General features: G+C 39.5%; 1 protein-coding gene across 6 annotated transcripts in view; it reads left to right on the top strand.

The window, feature by feature from the left end:
* The window catches only part of SMAP1 (small ArfGAP 1), a 153507-nt gene that overhangs the window by 63526 nt on the left and 74476 nt on the right, over positions 1–15505 (top strand). For all 6 annotated transcript variants that reach the window (XM_082474233.1, XM_082474231.1, XM_082474234.1 and 3 more), the window contains one exon: positions 5346–5431. In XM_082474233.1, the coding sequence (XP_082330359.1) occupies positions 5346–5431 (86 nt within the window). The remainder of the gene's footprint in view (positions 1–5345; positions 5432–15505) is intronic.

The following is a 15505-nucleotide window of genomic DNA, read 5'->3' as shown; positions in this document are numbered from 1 at the left end:
TATTTATATTTTCAATGTATTTTGACTGTAAGATATTCCTGGATGGGACTCGTTAAATGTATTAATTTTATTCGATCATAATGTCTCTGATCGTCAGGAGACCCTGTTCTCTTAGTGGAGGTGGAGGGCCCTAGTGAGAGGAGGTCTCCTTGCTCTGAGTCACATGCTGCTTGGATCCCTGGCTAAGCTCCCTCTGGATGTATTTTATTTAGGAATAGTGCAGGATTAATGACGCCCCCCTCTGACTATTTTATTGTGTTGGGGAGTGGGAAACATGTGGACATGGTACAAACATCAGAGGGTACAGAAGGTGTAAAACGGGTGGTCTCCCTCCCGTTTTTGTCCCTCAGTCATCCAGTTTCCCTCTGTAGGAACAACCCTGTTTTTCAGTTTCTTGTCTATTCTTCCTGAAATGTTTTATGCATATATACAAACATATAGGTGATGCACATTTTTAGCTCTTTTCGTATCCTTACACAATAGTCTTTTGACCTGGGAGTAGGAGTCTTCTTCCCCACGCCGCCCCGCCCCCCGCAAGTCTATTTCTCAGAAAATGGGTAGAAGTGTTTTAATTTACATAGTTTTTTACCTTTTTTTTCCTCCAGATTTAGCGTAGACCTGTAGCATCCTTCCATGACACGCTAATGTGTAAGATTCTATTGATTATTTTGATGTTTTGCATTTTTACCATTGGGAATTTAGAAGATCTAATTGCCACATTGTAACCTAGTCATTTGCAACAAAGCAATTAGTCATCTCAATCCTTTATTTTGTAGCTGTTATTCTTTTTTCCACTTATTCCATTTTTAAAAATAGCCAGTAAACCCCAAAGGGCAAGTCAGTACACACATAAAAATTTATGAAAACTATGCAGATAGCTTCCTGAAACAATCCATTAGTGTGGGTTTTAGTTTGCTCATAAATGGTTGCTGCCGAGAGAGAGAAAGTGCAGGAGACGCTCCAGGGACGCTTGGGGTAGGTGCTGAGCAAGGGGGAGGGCGCACAAGGTGAAGGAGAGGGGAGGCCCAGGGGCCTGGTTGCTAAGCACAGACCCTGGCCCTGGGCTGGCCTGCGCTGGGTGTGCGCGGCCTGGGACGAATAGGAGCAGCGTGCCCTGGAGCAGTGGTGTCACGTGGGTAGGTTCCAGGTCCCAGGATTTTGGAAGATTAAAGAAAAGAAAAAATGTGACATTTTATTCTCAGGAGAATGAATCATTGAGTTGGAACTTCAGGTGGCCTGTCATTTATCTTGTCTTTTATTATTTCCTGATATTGACAATGACTTAAACTTGGGCACTCTTTGTTTCTGTATGTTCCTGTTGCCTTTTATCTTTGCATTCATTTCATGGCCCTTTTTGCTTAAAACTGTTTTCGTGTGCTGCTTAATTACCATGTTTTTCCACTGGAGATGCCCCATTGACATAAAACAATGCCTTTTTTTTTTTTTTTAAACATACACAGTAGTGTTACATAAAAATAAAATTTCCTATTAAATTTGTTTGCTTACTTATTGATAATGCCTTTAAAAAATCTATTCCCACTTTTTTTTTTTTTTAGTTTTTGGGTATGTTTATTAAATTACACAATCCAATAAATAAATGCCAATTAAAACTTTAAATTGACAACCTCAGTTCTCTTCAGTTTCTGTAAAACATTAAAAAGTTTAGAACTCTTTTAGAATGTAAGTTTTATTGTTTTTTAGTGCAAAAACTGGGACTGGCTGATATGTTGTCTACTTAGAAAGTTTCAGAAGTAGAAATGCTTCATCTGCATTAGATTGTGATGACAATGTGTTTAGCCCATAGAGGCTTTTCAGCATTTCGATTCAAACAGTATTTTTAAAAATTGAATCTCAAGTGATGGGTGAGGCTTTGGGCAGCTGTTGTTCTGTGTACTGGGTTGTGGGGGAGAAGCTGAAAGCCCTCAGATTATGAGGACAAGGGCTTTTAATAGCGGGCTTTGGGATTCGTAAGTGTGTCCTATTATACCATTTCCAGGTGAAGCCTGCCTTTGCGGTTATAACGGTGGTGGTTTGAGATGAAGATCATTCATCAAAAAGTACAGTATAAAATTCATCTTTCTAGGACCATATAAAGTATAAAAGGAGGACAGATTGAATTTAATAGGCATAGTAAATAACATTAATTTTTAAATATGTCCTGCCTAAATGGCATTTATCATAACTGTGGAGTACACATTTCACTTATTCTTCAATATATTAATATATTTTTCTTAAAGTAAAAATGAATGTTGACTTTGTATTTCATATATTCTCACAATGGTTTGTCAAGAATATCAATACATTTCTGCTCACTGGATGCTTGGCTTGTTTTTAAAAATCAATTTTGAGATGAACTATAGTTTACTATGTAAATAAATATCTATTTTAAAATGTTTTTAGAACTCTCTAACTGATTCCTTGAATTACCCAGCAGGGAACCTCTTTGTGCTTGTTTCCTCATCTGTAAAATGAAAGCTGAGCCTCTAAAGCAGACAGCCTGGTGTTCGTGAGCCCTGTGTGATATGGTCCCCAGTTCCACTGGCTGCAGCCTGAGGTGTCTAGACTGCCAGTGGCCGATGTTGGTTCTGTCAGGAGTTAAATTCTAGTGGAGACTCTTGGGCCTGTTACTTAACATCTTGCAGCTTCAGTTTCCTTTCCTGTCAAATTAGTGTAATAATATCTAAATCAGGATTTTAAAAACTTTTAAATGGCATATATATAAGCAATTTATATAATATATATGCAAGTTATATATTATATATAATACATCTAATTTATAATACTATATTATTTATATATATTAATAAGATATTGAGGCTAATGCTTGTTATTGTAGCTGTTAGGCTGTTTCATTATTTTCTTCTGCCAATTACCAGAATTTGCTCTTAAGTCCAACAGAAGAAATTTTCACGTGTCCTATAGGGCCCTTGCCTGTAGTGTCTTGACACTCTGAGGACAGCTAGTTTCTACCACACTCCTATCACCTCCCCAGAATGCCAGCTCCTGTTGTTTTTTTCTCCTCACTCTAACCATCTCCAGTGGCTGAACCAGTTTCATCTCCACTAATCCTTTCACTGCAGACTTTCCTTCCACCCTACTCTGTTCTACTTTTTAGAAACTTAGAAATTATCTGAGCTCACTAGTGTCTTCCTTCTCCTTACAGAATGATCTCTCTACATCCGTGATGTTATTGATTCCTTGTTTCCCCCAGTCCCAGCTAACAGAGACACACACACGCGCGAGCACTTGCGTCAAGTCACTTTTTGGCAGTGGTCTCCTGTAGAAATGGCTCATAATTTCACATCACTTCTCCCTTTCAGATTTTATACCTTTTTTTCCTCCTGTCTAACTGTGATGGATAGCATCGCTAGAACAAAATTAAATAATTTGGTATAATGTACATGTATGCCTTGTTCTTAATTTTTTATTGTGCCAAAATAAAATATTAATGACCTATATTAAAGAGAATATTTATATAAAATGTATAGAGTCATATTTATTGAATATAAGATAATATCACTGATTGTAAGAAACACCTACATTTTATGGACTAATTAGAAAAAAATGATCACTTACAAGACACGATCAGTTCTAAGATGTATTTCTACTTCATGAATGTTATAATATGAAGAAAAATGTAACTTTGGATCAATGAGATATGGCACGTATAGCAGATACTGTTTTTAGTCGTACTAAATTTTCTGTTAAAATTTTTATGTACTCTTGTTTGTGTGTTAGAAACTTCAAGTTTTCTTATTTTTGTAGTTTCTGTGAGCTGTATCTAAGTTACTTTTTGCTTCATTGCATATATTATGCACACTTTCTCTTGGTCTCGTTCTTTCCAAATGTTTGATGCCTTTATGATGACGTGAGTTGGTCTTCTCTACTCCTGAATTCCCACATGCCCCCGCACAAAGATGCGGCGTCATTGAATGCTTGCGATGGAAAACAGTTTTCCTTTTTTCAGGAAGGGTTAGCTGTCCTGAAAGTTTCTCCGCTCTTCTCCCCACTCACAGGATTGTTCCCTAGCCCTCCTCACACTGACTGACTCCATGCTACCGTGCCTCATGACACGGAGGAGCCCTCGGCCTACTCTCTTCTCTCCAGAGCGAAATAGCAAAACATTTTCTTTTTTTTTCAGCTTACTATCCCTTAATGGTTCCCAGCCCTTTATTACTTCACTTCTCATTATCTCTAGAGGAATGACTTAGAAATCTCGTTTACCCTGAAAGAATTCTTATGTTGAGGTTGGGTGGTGTAGGTATCCAGAAATGGGTTTACATTAGTATCTTGCATAACTTAGGACTCTCAGTTGGGAGAAAAGTCACTGTATTTTTTTATCTGAAGGAAGATGGTTCTGTATCCCCTTGAGGGCTACAACTCAAGGATGACATCTAGTGATCTGTTAAGCCTGGATTGTCTTCTTGGGGACGTTGTGGGGGGGTGTTTAGGAAATCAGGGGAAAAAGGAATTATAAAAGCAGATCTTTCAACCGGTTAAAACATTTTAAGGAACTTAAGCTCTATGAAAATGATGTAAAATAGTGATAGAATAATGTTTTGTTTGTAAATGTTAGTTCAGTTTCTAATGTAATAGAATATCCTGGAAGTACTCTTTGGTTAGTCCTTACTCATAGATGATCCAGAAACTTAATAATCATTTCAACCAGTTTAATTATCTTATGCCTCCTTGGCAGTGGTTCTTACTGTTGGGGTTGATAGATTTTAGGGAGAGTCCTGTGAACTCCTGAACTTGTATGTAAAACTTGGCCATTAGACACAGTTTTTTGGTAGCGAGAGGAGGATCTATAGCTGTTAGCAGAATCTTAAAGAGATTAATAACCCCAAAGAAGTGAATCCACTTCTGTTGTGTTCTAGGGTGGCCCTATTTCTGCCTAACTGCTCTCCATTGTGGCCTTGATTGTAAATCATGAAAACCTCACAGTATTTTGAAGCTCAAAACAAAGAAAATTTGATCTTGAGTTACTAGCCTTAGAAATGGCAGTGTTGTTCAAGTGGTACATTTAAAACAATAGTAATACCACGAACTGCCAGGGAATCCACTTTTAGGAAGTAGTGAGTGTAAATGAAGGTGGTATTGTAGTCATGGAAAAAGACATTAGAGAACTGCAGATCCACGTATGTTGAAGACGTGTGAAGGATTAAAACTATGCTTCTGTTTTGAACTTGAGTAATTCATTTCATAGTTGTGATTTAAATTATTTTTCTAAAGAATATGTATTGGAAATGATAAATGTCTGGTGTTTGTATGTATGTGTGTATAAGAATTACTTTTTAATGTTTATATGAGTAATGAAAATATGTGATTTTTTTTTTTTATTATAGTGCATGCAAGATATGGGAAATACTAAAGCAAGACTACTATATGAAGCCAATCTTCCAGAGAACTTTCGAAGACCACAGACAGATCAGTATCCTTTAACATTTCTTTATTGTGGGGTTTAAAAGAATCAGCTCATTTTTATAGTTCATATTTTAACTTTGTATTGAATATTTAGGAAGATGTGACCTTTATCATACTGTTGTTCATGAAAAATAGAAATTGATTTGCCCTGAGCTATGCTTAGTATATGGTAAGTTTTTAATAGGAATCTGGTAATACATGATCTATATAGTATTTTTATGTAATTATTATTAAGTATAAAATATTATAACTGATTCCTCTTGATTGATCTCCAACTCCTGATTGGAGCATATAGGTTGTTTATTACTTTAGACGATTATTAGAGATTTGATTTGTGAGCATCTTGAGTATTTTTGAAAAACCATTTCCAGAGAAGTTTCCTTTGAATATTTATTTATTTATTTGGCTGCATTGGGTCTTCGTTGCGGCACTTGGGCTTCTCTCTAGTTGTGGCATGTGGGCTCTAGAGTGCACGGGCTCAGTAGTTGCAGCGTGCGGGCTCTCTAGTTGTGGCGCATGGGCTTAGTTGCCCCACAGCATGTGGGATCTTAGTTCCCCAACCAGGGATTGAACCCATGTCCCCTGCATTGGAAGGCGGATTCTCAACCACTGGACCACCAGGGAAGTCCCTGGAGGAATTTCCTTTGATCGCCTTTATGTGGTAATTATGTTTATGTGAAGCAGTTGACAGACAAATCCCATACTCGGTGGACGTGGATGGCGGCAGGGATGTGGGGTCGTGTCACTGCTGACCTTCCGTGGGTCACAGGCTGCACGGCTCTGTCTCCTTTCGCATCTGACCTAATGAATGAGGGGAATATTTTCTCACAGGCATTTTAGTCAGGATTTTTTTTTTTCACATGTTAAAGAGAAATCGTTTGATTTTATAGGATTCCTTGAACTCATATTGAAGTTTGAGAAAAAGCTCATCAGAATAAGATTATCTAATTGATTGTAGGTATATGTGATTTTATCCGAAGGTGATTTTTGTGATTTTGGCAACATAATGTAGTTTCTTAAAGATCAGTTGTGTACTGGACTCCCCTGGTGGTCCAGTGGTTAAGAATCTGCCTTCCAATTCAGGGGACGCGGGTTCGATCCCTGGTCGGGGAACCAGGATCCCACGTGCCGGGGTGGGGGTACAACTAGGCCCGCGTGCTGCAACTACCGAGCCCACGCACCACAACTAGAGAGCCTGTGCACCACAACTACCGAGCCCACGTGCCACTAGAGAGCCTGTGTGCCACAACTACCAAGCCTGCGCGCCACAACTACCGAGCCTGCGTGCCACAACTAGAGAGCCTGTGCGCCACAACTACTGAGCCCACGCGCTGTGCAGCCCTCACGCCACAACTAGAGAGCCCGCACACCACAACTACTGAGCCCGCATGCCACAACTTGATAGAAGTCCGCATGCCACAAGGAAGAGCAGAGCCCACGCGCCACAACGAAAGATCCCACATGCCTCAACTAAGACCCGACTCAGTCAAGTAAATAAATATTTAAAAAAAAATTATGTGTAACTTAAAAAAAAAAAAAGAACAGTTGTATACTACCCACGTGTATACTAAAACAGTTTGTGTGATCAAACAATGAAAAAAGTTGATCTTTTCTCAGAGATACAGGCCATTATATATATATTTTCATATTTGTATAGAAACCTTTTGGGTTATATTCAAGAAGTTAGTATTTGTTCTGTTCTGTTTCTGCTTCCCCCACCTCCTTCCCACACATTTAGCAGTCTGATATCCCAGGCTATTTTTATTATAGCAAGATCCTAGGGTAGGAGTGGGTGGTACATTTCAGGCATAAAAAATTGTGTGAGCAGAAGTATGAAGGTGTGAGGACACTTGACATTTTAAAGTTTTGATATGACAAGATTTAAGTTTCGTGGGGCCAGTGGCAGAAGAAGCTCATTTTTCCAGATTGTGAAGGGTTTTCAGTACCATATAGAGCAGCATATAGGTAGCATATAGAGCAGTACCTCATTTCATTGGCCCAAAGGATTGAAGGATTTGAAAAGCCATGACGAGTTTTGAGGCAGGAGAAACATTAGACATTTTAGCTTCTACCACAAGGAAGATGAGTTGGAGGAGGTCGTGGAGTCACAGAGGGCACGTAGACTACTAGTACAGCCCTGAGAGGAGCAGTGATGAAGAGATGAATTACGTAGGAGACTTGAGAACAGGCAGGGGGGAATTGGGGAGATTGGAAGGGAGCTGGGAAGGCAGGAGCAGTTGGATTAGGTTAAGATTGCCTCTGTTTTCAAGGAAGACACTGCAATGACCCCAAGGTTCCTCGCTTGGCTAAGGTTCTGTGAGTGAGGTAAACTTCTTCGGGGAAGGAATTCAGTACCAGATGAAGGTGTAAGGGTTACAAGTTGAAGACAGTGAGCCATCACTTTGGGCAGGATGAGGTGTCTGTGGGACACATGCATGGAGATGCCCATCTAGAAGCTGGAAACAGGAGTCTGGACCCTAAAAGAAAGCAGGAAATGCAGTGTAGACTGGAGAGTCACTTAGCATGTAGGTGATAGAAAAATGCTTGCTAAAGTTGTGTTTACCTAGGGCAGTGGTCCCGTATTCTTTTCTTAAAAAAATTTATTTATTTATTTTTGGCCTTGGGTCTTTGTTGCTGCGCGCGGGCTTTCTCATTGCGGAGAGAGGGGGCTACTCTTCGCTGCAGTGCATGGGCACTCTTCTCATTGCGGTGGCTTCCCTTGTTGCGGAGCACGGGCTCTAGGCGTGCGGGCTTCAGTAGTTGTGGCACGCGGGCTCAGTAGTTGTGGATCGCGGGCTCTAGGGCGCAGGCTCAGTAGCTGTGGCGCACGGGCTGAGTTGCTCCGCGGCATGTGGGCTCTTCCCCGACCAGGGCTGGAACCCGTGTCCCCTGCATTGGCAGGCGGATTCTTAACCACTGCGCCACCAGGGAAGTCCCTGGTCCTGTATTCTTTTTTGGGGTTTTATTGAGAATCTTGGGCATGCTGTTTTCCTTCTCCTCTGGAAAGTGAGGGCGTAGGGCAGAATCCTGAGGAAGAGAGCGTGGTGGAAGGAGATACCGCAGAGCAAACAAGCTGTGTTCCAGGTGGTGCTTACCACTGCTTGCTAGTCGTATTAGGTTGTTCCTTTTCTGCTCCTCACCCCCAAGCCTGAGCTAACATGTAAAATCCCTCAGATTGAAGAAGCTCCCTCGTCTGGAAGTGTGTGTGTGTGTGTGTGTTTGTGTGTCGGGGGGCGGGGTTGGTTTGGTTTGAATTGGGTTTTTTGGACTTCTCTTGAACTTTAAGAGGGTAAATTACTTGAGGTTCTTGAGATTTGGGGTAGTGTCCTTTATGTGGTATGTGGTGGGTGAATGTGGCTTCCAAGGGATTTAATTCATCCCCGTGATGCCGTGTTGCTTTGACAAAGCCCTGAAGGTATTCAGGGAGGACAGGACCTCGGTGTCCTCTTACACTGCCCTCTTCTGTGTACCGTTTGGTACACATTGGTAGGAATTCTGTTTCTTAAGTAATTACCATCCGTTTTATGGTGAACCTAGTAGAAGTAAAGGATTAGTGAGATGGTGAGTTCTTTTTTCTGGTGTTTTTTGCTATGTCCTTAAATGTTTGGTCCTTATCTAAACATTTCAGAAGAGATGAGATTTTTATAGTGAATTGATTGGTATCTGGTATCAGTAAGTCCTTGACCTTTGACACAGTGAGGGTGTGGCGTTGGAAACAACTGCAGTAGCTTTCCTGCTCATCGAGGGTTCCCTGTGTGCCAAGCCCTGAGTTTGGCCCTTTATGTACATTAGCTTTCTAAATTTTCAGAGCAGCTCAGATAGAGCATAATATTTTTATTCCTGGCAGGCGAGCAGGTAGGGTTCTCAAAGAGCTGTTAAGAAACTTCCCAAAGCCTCCAGAATTTCCCTCGTGTGTAAGGACACTTGGATATTATTATACTTAATGATGATAGTCTGAGTAAAATCAGTGTTGTCACATTTGAGTCCTAGTGGATGGCTTTTAAAAATAGATAGGCTTATAGTTTGGGACTCTTTGCAGCTAAGACCATAAGGTCTAGGTGAAAATGTCAATTTTTGAGTACCTGGTGTGATTCAGGTCAGGCTCTTAGATAATGTGTGTCTTTGCTACTGTTAGCTCAAGCATGTCTGTTTGAGTTTTCAAACTAAATGTTACTTGTAAAGCATTTGCAAATTATGGTCATGTTCATATGAGGTGTTGACCTCTCGCTGTTTACAGAAAGATAACCTAAGGTTGTCAGAAACTAAAGAGGGATTTTGTCTAAAGACATTTGAGATAGATGACTGCTAATGATAAGAGTATAAGATGACATCTCTTGGACCATGAGACCAGCTTCTATATCTAATGTAATACTATAGTGTTCAAAAATGTTTTTTACCCAAAAAAATGGTTCTGAAGAACCTAGGGGCAGGACAGGAATAAAGACGCAGACGTGGAGAATGGACTTGAGGACATGGGGAGGGGGAAGGGTAAGCTGGGACGAAGTGAGAGAGTGGCATGGACATATATACACTACCAAATGTAAAATAGATAACTAGTGGGAAGCAGCCGCATAGCACAGGGACATCAGCTTGGTGCTTTGTGACCACCTAGAGGGGTGGGATAGGGAGGGCGGGAGGGAGACGCAAGAGGGAGGAGATATGGGGATATATGTGTATGTGTAGTTGATTCACTTCGTTATAAAGCAGAAACCAGCACACCATTGTAAAGCAATTATACTCCAACAAAGATGTTAAAAATGTTTTTTACCTTAGTTATTACAGCTACGTCACTTTTATCCCTTCTTTTAATTATGAAACACTGATTTGGAGCTATTATTAGGAAGACTAGTAAGAAAACCAGTCCCCTTTTTTTCTTTATTTCATCAGTCATTCTAAAGCTCAGTGCTCTTTGAGAAGCCTAACATCTCTGCACTTTTACTGATTTAAATTAGTTGTCTCATCCTTAGAGGCAAGTAAAACTCACATAATATGGGACCTCACTGCATTCTTAACAAGATTTGTTACTTCTTAAAAGCTTTGCAATTTACAAAAGTTAGGCAGAAGCTGCTGTGAAAGTGTAATTTCTCATGTGGCATGTGGTTAATTCTACGCGGCATTTATGAGTGCATGACAAGCGATAAAGCTTTACATTAAAGCTTTTCATTAGGATCTTTCGTCTTAACTGAAAACTTTAATTACCTCAGTTCCATGAGTTCTGGTGTGCACCAGAGCTAATCAGCGGTGCTTCTCCGTGGAGCTTTTGAAAATTTTACTGCTATCAGTGTTGTGTGTCTGGAACTGGAACATTTTGTTCTTGGGAATAGATATTAATTTGTATTTTAAGTAGCATCTTTAAAGAAAGGAAAAATCTTAAAATACAAATAAATACATGTGAAAAGATAAAACACATAGTGATGTGAACATTTTTCTGGACTTCTGTAGTGCTTGCTGTCTGTTAGTTTTGAGGATTGGGACAATGAAGGGTGCCGTGCTGACTGTTTTGTGACCAAAGGCGTGGGGTGTATTCTGGGGTATTTCGTTGTTTGTTTACTGAATCCCAAATCAGCCACCTAAACTTGCATTGTCGTTGGTATATTCCTTACCTTGATTTGCTGAAAATATTACTGTTCTATTTCTTTTTTGCGGGGAGGAGTTGTATTATTGATCTCTGTCAATAATAAGTCCTTTTGTCTCAAATGGCACCTGGAGGCTGGAAAATGAAGATAAGTATTCCCTGATCTTCAAATTTATTGGTTCTTTTGTTGCTGCTTCTCATTTGCTCATCTGTTTAAAGTTGATGATAGGCACGCCATCTTAGCCTTGACTCAGCAGTTTTCTGTTTCCTCCTCTGCTGTGGGTCCTGTGTTTAATTTAAAAGAGCTGCCTGTCAGAGCACGGTGATTGATAATAAGAGCTGAGGGTTAGACAGTAGTCACTCTGCCCCCCACTGCTCTTAGGTCTTTCCACACGCTAGCGTGTTTAATCCTGCGAGGTGAGTCGTGGTGTTATCGCCATTTTAAAGGTGAGGAAACTAACACCAAGTTATACAAAAATAAGAGCTAACTTCATTTATTGAATGCTTACTGTTTGTTAGGTACTATGCTGAGGGCTTTATCTATATTATCCCCAAAACTGTCAACAGCTTGGTAAGATATGGAGTATTATTGTCATTTTCACTACTGGTACCGGAAATGAGGGTGTGCATTGGAGACCATCTGCTTTGAGAATTAGTGCTATAGTCAGCATATAATGCAAAATTATTGTCAAATTTCCCTTGAAAATCCCTTACATTGTCTACAGTGGCAGTTTGCAGACACAGAGACCCTCTGTAAATCCAACTGGGCTGTTCTTGGCCCACTAGAGTTGGAATAGAATTCAGGCATCAGTGACTACAGGCCCATGAGCCAACTCCTGTTTTTGTAAATAAAGTTTTATTAGAACATATCCATACCCATCCCTTTATCAGTTTTCTTTGGCTACTTTGGAGCTACAAATGCAGAAGTGAGTAGTTGCAACATAGACCAACTGACCCACAGAACCTAAAATATTTACTATATGGCCCTTTAAGAAAAAGTTTGCTGACCACTGGAATAAATCAGTGTTTCTTTAGGTGAATTAACAGTGAAGAATTGGCTTGCTTTTGGGACATTTTACAAAAATACATGAGGACCATGTGATACATTCTTGGCCTAAGAGGCCATGTAGGGCCTGAGAGCATCCAAGGATTTGGCATGTTCCCTGAATCACAGTTCTTCTCAGGTGACTCCACTGAGTTTTAAAAGTTCACTTTGTGGTGTGCTTTGTTTGTTTTTTAAAAAGCAATGTTTTATGTTAATAATGAGGAATATCCTAGTATATTGTCCTGCCTTGATGCTTTAATTTTTTTATGTCCTTGAAAAACAGATCAACTTTCATCTCATGTAAGTTTTTAAAATTACTTACTGCTTAGATAATTTCTGAGAAAGTTTTTTTTATTTAAATCATAAACAGTAACCAGACTCAGCTATATTTGAATTATTTATTTAAAATACACTAAGTATAAATTAAGATTTCACGGATATCTGTTATTTCTGAAAATTCACACAACATATCATTTCATCAGATGTTAGTATTGTTTTTCACTCCAAAAGGTTGTATACTTAAAATGTTTGCCTTTTTCAAATTCGGTATTTATAAAACCATCATAGTTTTCAATATTTTAGTTTTACAATGGTGGTTAAATTATTTTATATACTTTATTTATTTATTTATTTTTTAAAAGTCATGTTGCTTGCTTTTTTTTTTTTAAGTTTTATTTATTTATTTATTTTTGGCTGTGTTGGGTCTTCGTTTCTGTGCGAGGGTTTTCTCCAGTTGCGGCAAGCGGGGGCCACTCTTCATCGCGGTGCACGGGCCTCTCACCATCGCGGCCTCTCTTGTTGCAGAGCACAGGCTCCAGACGCGCAGGCTCAGTAATTGTGGCTCACGGGCCTAGTTGCTCCACGGCATGTGGGATCTTCCCAGACCAGGGCTCGAACCCGTGTCCCCTGCATTGGCAGGCAGATTCTCCACCACTGCGCCACCAGGGAAGCCCTATATACTTTATTTTTAATCTTAATGATTAGTTTTCTAAAACTAAATTTTTTTTGGTCATAAACAACAATCTTTCTTTTGTCATAAACATTTCATAAGTGAGAGTATTAAAATCTTTACAAGCTTTAACATGTAGTACACTTGAGGGACTTCCCTGGTGGTCCAGTGGCTAAGACTCCATGCTCCCAATGCAGGGGGCCTGGGTTCGATCCCTGGTGGGGGAACTAGATCCCTCATGCATGCCGCAACTAAGAGTCGGCATGCCGCAACTAAGAGCCTGCATGCTGCAACTAAGAGCCCGCATGCCGCAACGAAGATCCTGCATGCCGCAGCTGAGACCCAGTGCAGCCAAAATAAATAAATATTAAAAAAATATGTAGTGCACTTTAAACAATATCCAAAATAGACTGTTGTTTCTATCTTTAAGGAGGAAAAATATCAGTGTTGTTCACCTCCCAGATATTTAAACATAAAAATTATACTTTAAGAATTTAGATTTCCAAAATTTTCTTAGTTAAGAAATAACTATATGCATATTATATGTAATATTTATATCTAGAAATAAATATAATTACTGTTTTAAAAATAGTGTACAATTTTTAAAAACAGTAAACATATTTCCTATCATCTAGAGTGGAAATGACATCATTCTAAGTAAATTCTATTTTCTCTTCCCTGTTGTGGTGGTAAATAGTTGTCTCTGCAGTGAAAGTTGCTCAATACACCACATTCACACACCTCATCCAAAGGGCCTGTTTTTTTGATTGTTTCATTTTTTCCTGTTAGAAAAATAGAATAATGTAATATTGAACATGGATTTACAGTCATGTGCGAACTTAACATTTAGCTTATTTACATGTGAAATAGTTGGAATAAAATAACATTCTTGCATTTTATGAAAATCTTGGGGTGTTTTGGTAATTTTTTGGTACTGGCTGCCAAAATGTTCACATATCTAAATAAATAATCAGCCTCTGACAGCGCTGGGGCCTTTCACTTGAAAGGGTCTCCAAGGCTGCCTTGAAAATAAAAGGCACTCTCCACATTTGACCTTATTCTCTAGATTTGAAAGCATTTATTATCATTAGCAGAAATAAATGACTGATTCACAAATGAACTTGTGATGACCAGTAACATTCTGAAAAAAGTGGAAGTCACACATTCTGGTTTCGAATCATCACAACTCTCCCTTCCTTGTACTGTAGAATCCCAGAGAACTTCTTAAACTTTCTGTGCCTGGTTTTAGTTGTAAAATGGCACCTACCTCATAGTTTACGAGGACAAAAGGAGATAAAGTACCTTTCACATACTCAATTTATAAAAATCCATCTTTAAAAACGGCTTTCAATTATTCAGCTTACTTAATAAATTAAACGTTTAGATTTTCTGTCTTACTTGCCCTCCCTGGCCCCCTTGGAGTGCTTTCTTTTAATACCCACTGTATAGTGGTCTGTCAACTCTTTCTGTTACCTATGGCCTCAACTGTCAATTTAAAGAGCTTTTATAATTTCTAATAAGGAGCTTTTGACTGAAAATGTATTGTTTTACTGCTTCAGGTAACTTTTCTTTGAACAGGATGTCTTAACCTGGGTATCCACAGAGGGATTGTATTGCAGTGTAATTCGTTTCTTTTGTAATTCTGCGTATTTTATTTTATGCATTTATTTTTTTTAAGGTTGTTTTTTTTTTAGAGTGCATTCTTTTTTTAAAAATTAATTTATTTATATTTTGGCTGCGTTGGGTCTTTGTTGCTGTGCGTGGGCTTTCTCTAGTTGTGTGCAATGTGTGGGCTTCTCATTGCGGTGCTTCTCTTGTTGCAGAGCATGGGCTGTAGGCGCTCTGGCTTCAGTAGTTGTGGCATGTGGGCTCAGTAGTTGTGGCTCGCGGGCTCTAGAGCACAGGCTCAGTAGTTGTGGTGCACGGGCTTAGTTGCTCCGTGGCATGTGGGATCTTCCCGGAGCAGGGCTTGAACCCGTGTCCCCTGCATTGGCAGGCGGATTCTTAACCACTGCGCCACCAGGGAAGTCCCTTTTTTTAAGGCTTTTATTTGTTTTTTTTTAAGTCAGTGCCCAATTTATACTATTTTATGCATTTAAAAGCACTGTCTCCACAGGCATTTTACTTGACTATCAAAGAGGTTCATGGTACTAAAAAATTAAAAAGTTAAGTATCCCTGATGGAAGAAGTCCCATTTTAGTAGAATATGGTAAAGCCATGGTTGTTGGACTGCTAAGAGAAGTCATCTCTGTAAGATAACTCAGGGCTATTGGATCCCACTAGAAATGACTCATCTATCAACGGGTAGGGCTGGTCCCCCCAACTTCAGAAAATTGAATAGTTCTCACCTTGGTTTTAGCTTCTTGACTTCTCCGTTTCTAGAAGCTTTGCAGGAAAAAAATTAGCCACCGTTCTTCTAATATACAGAGAATCTTCTCTGATACAATCAGAGGCAGCCATGTATGGTGAAAGGGACCTAAGTATTGAAATCACAGTTGTTTAATCTTTCCAA

The sequence above is a fragment of the Balaenoptera physalus genome, assembly GCF_965194825.1.
Source record: "Balaenoptera physalus genome assembly, chromosome: 9".
Taxonomy (NCBI): Eukaryota; Metazoa; Chordata; class Mammalia; order Artiodactyla; family Balaenopteridae; genus Balaenoptera; species Balaenoptera physalus.
The sequence above is the reverse complement of the archived record's forward strand: the minus strand, read 5'-3'. Positions and strand labels throughout refer to the sequence as shown.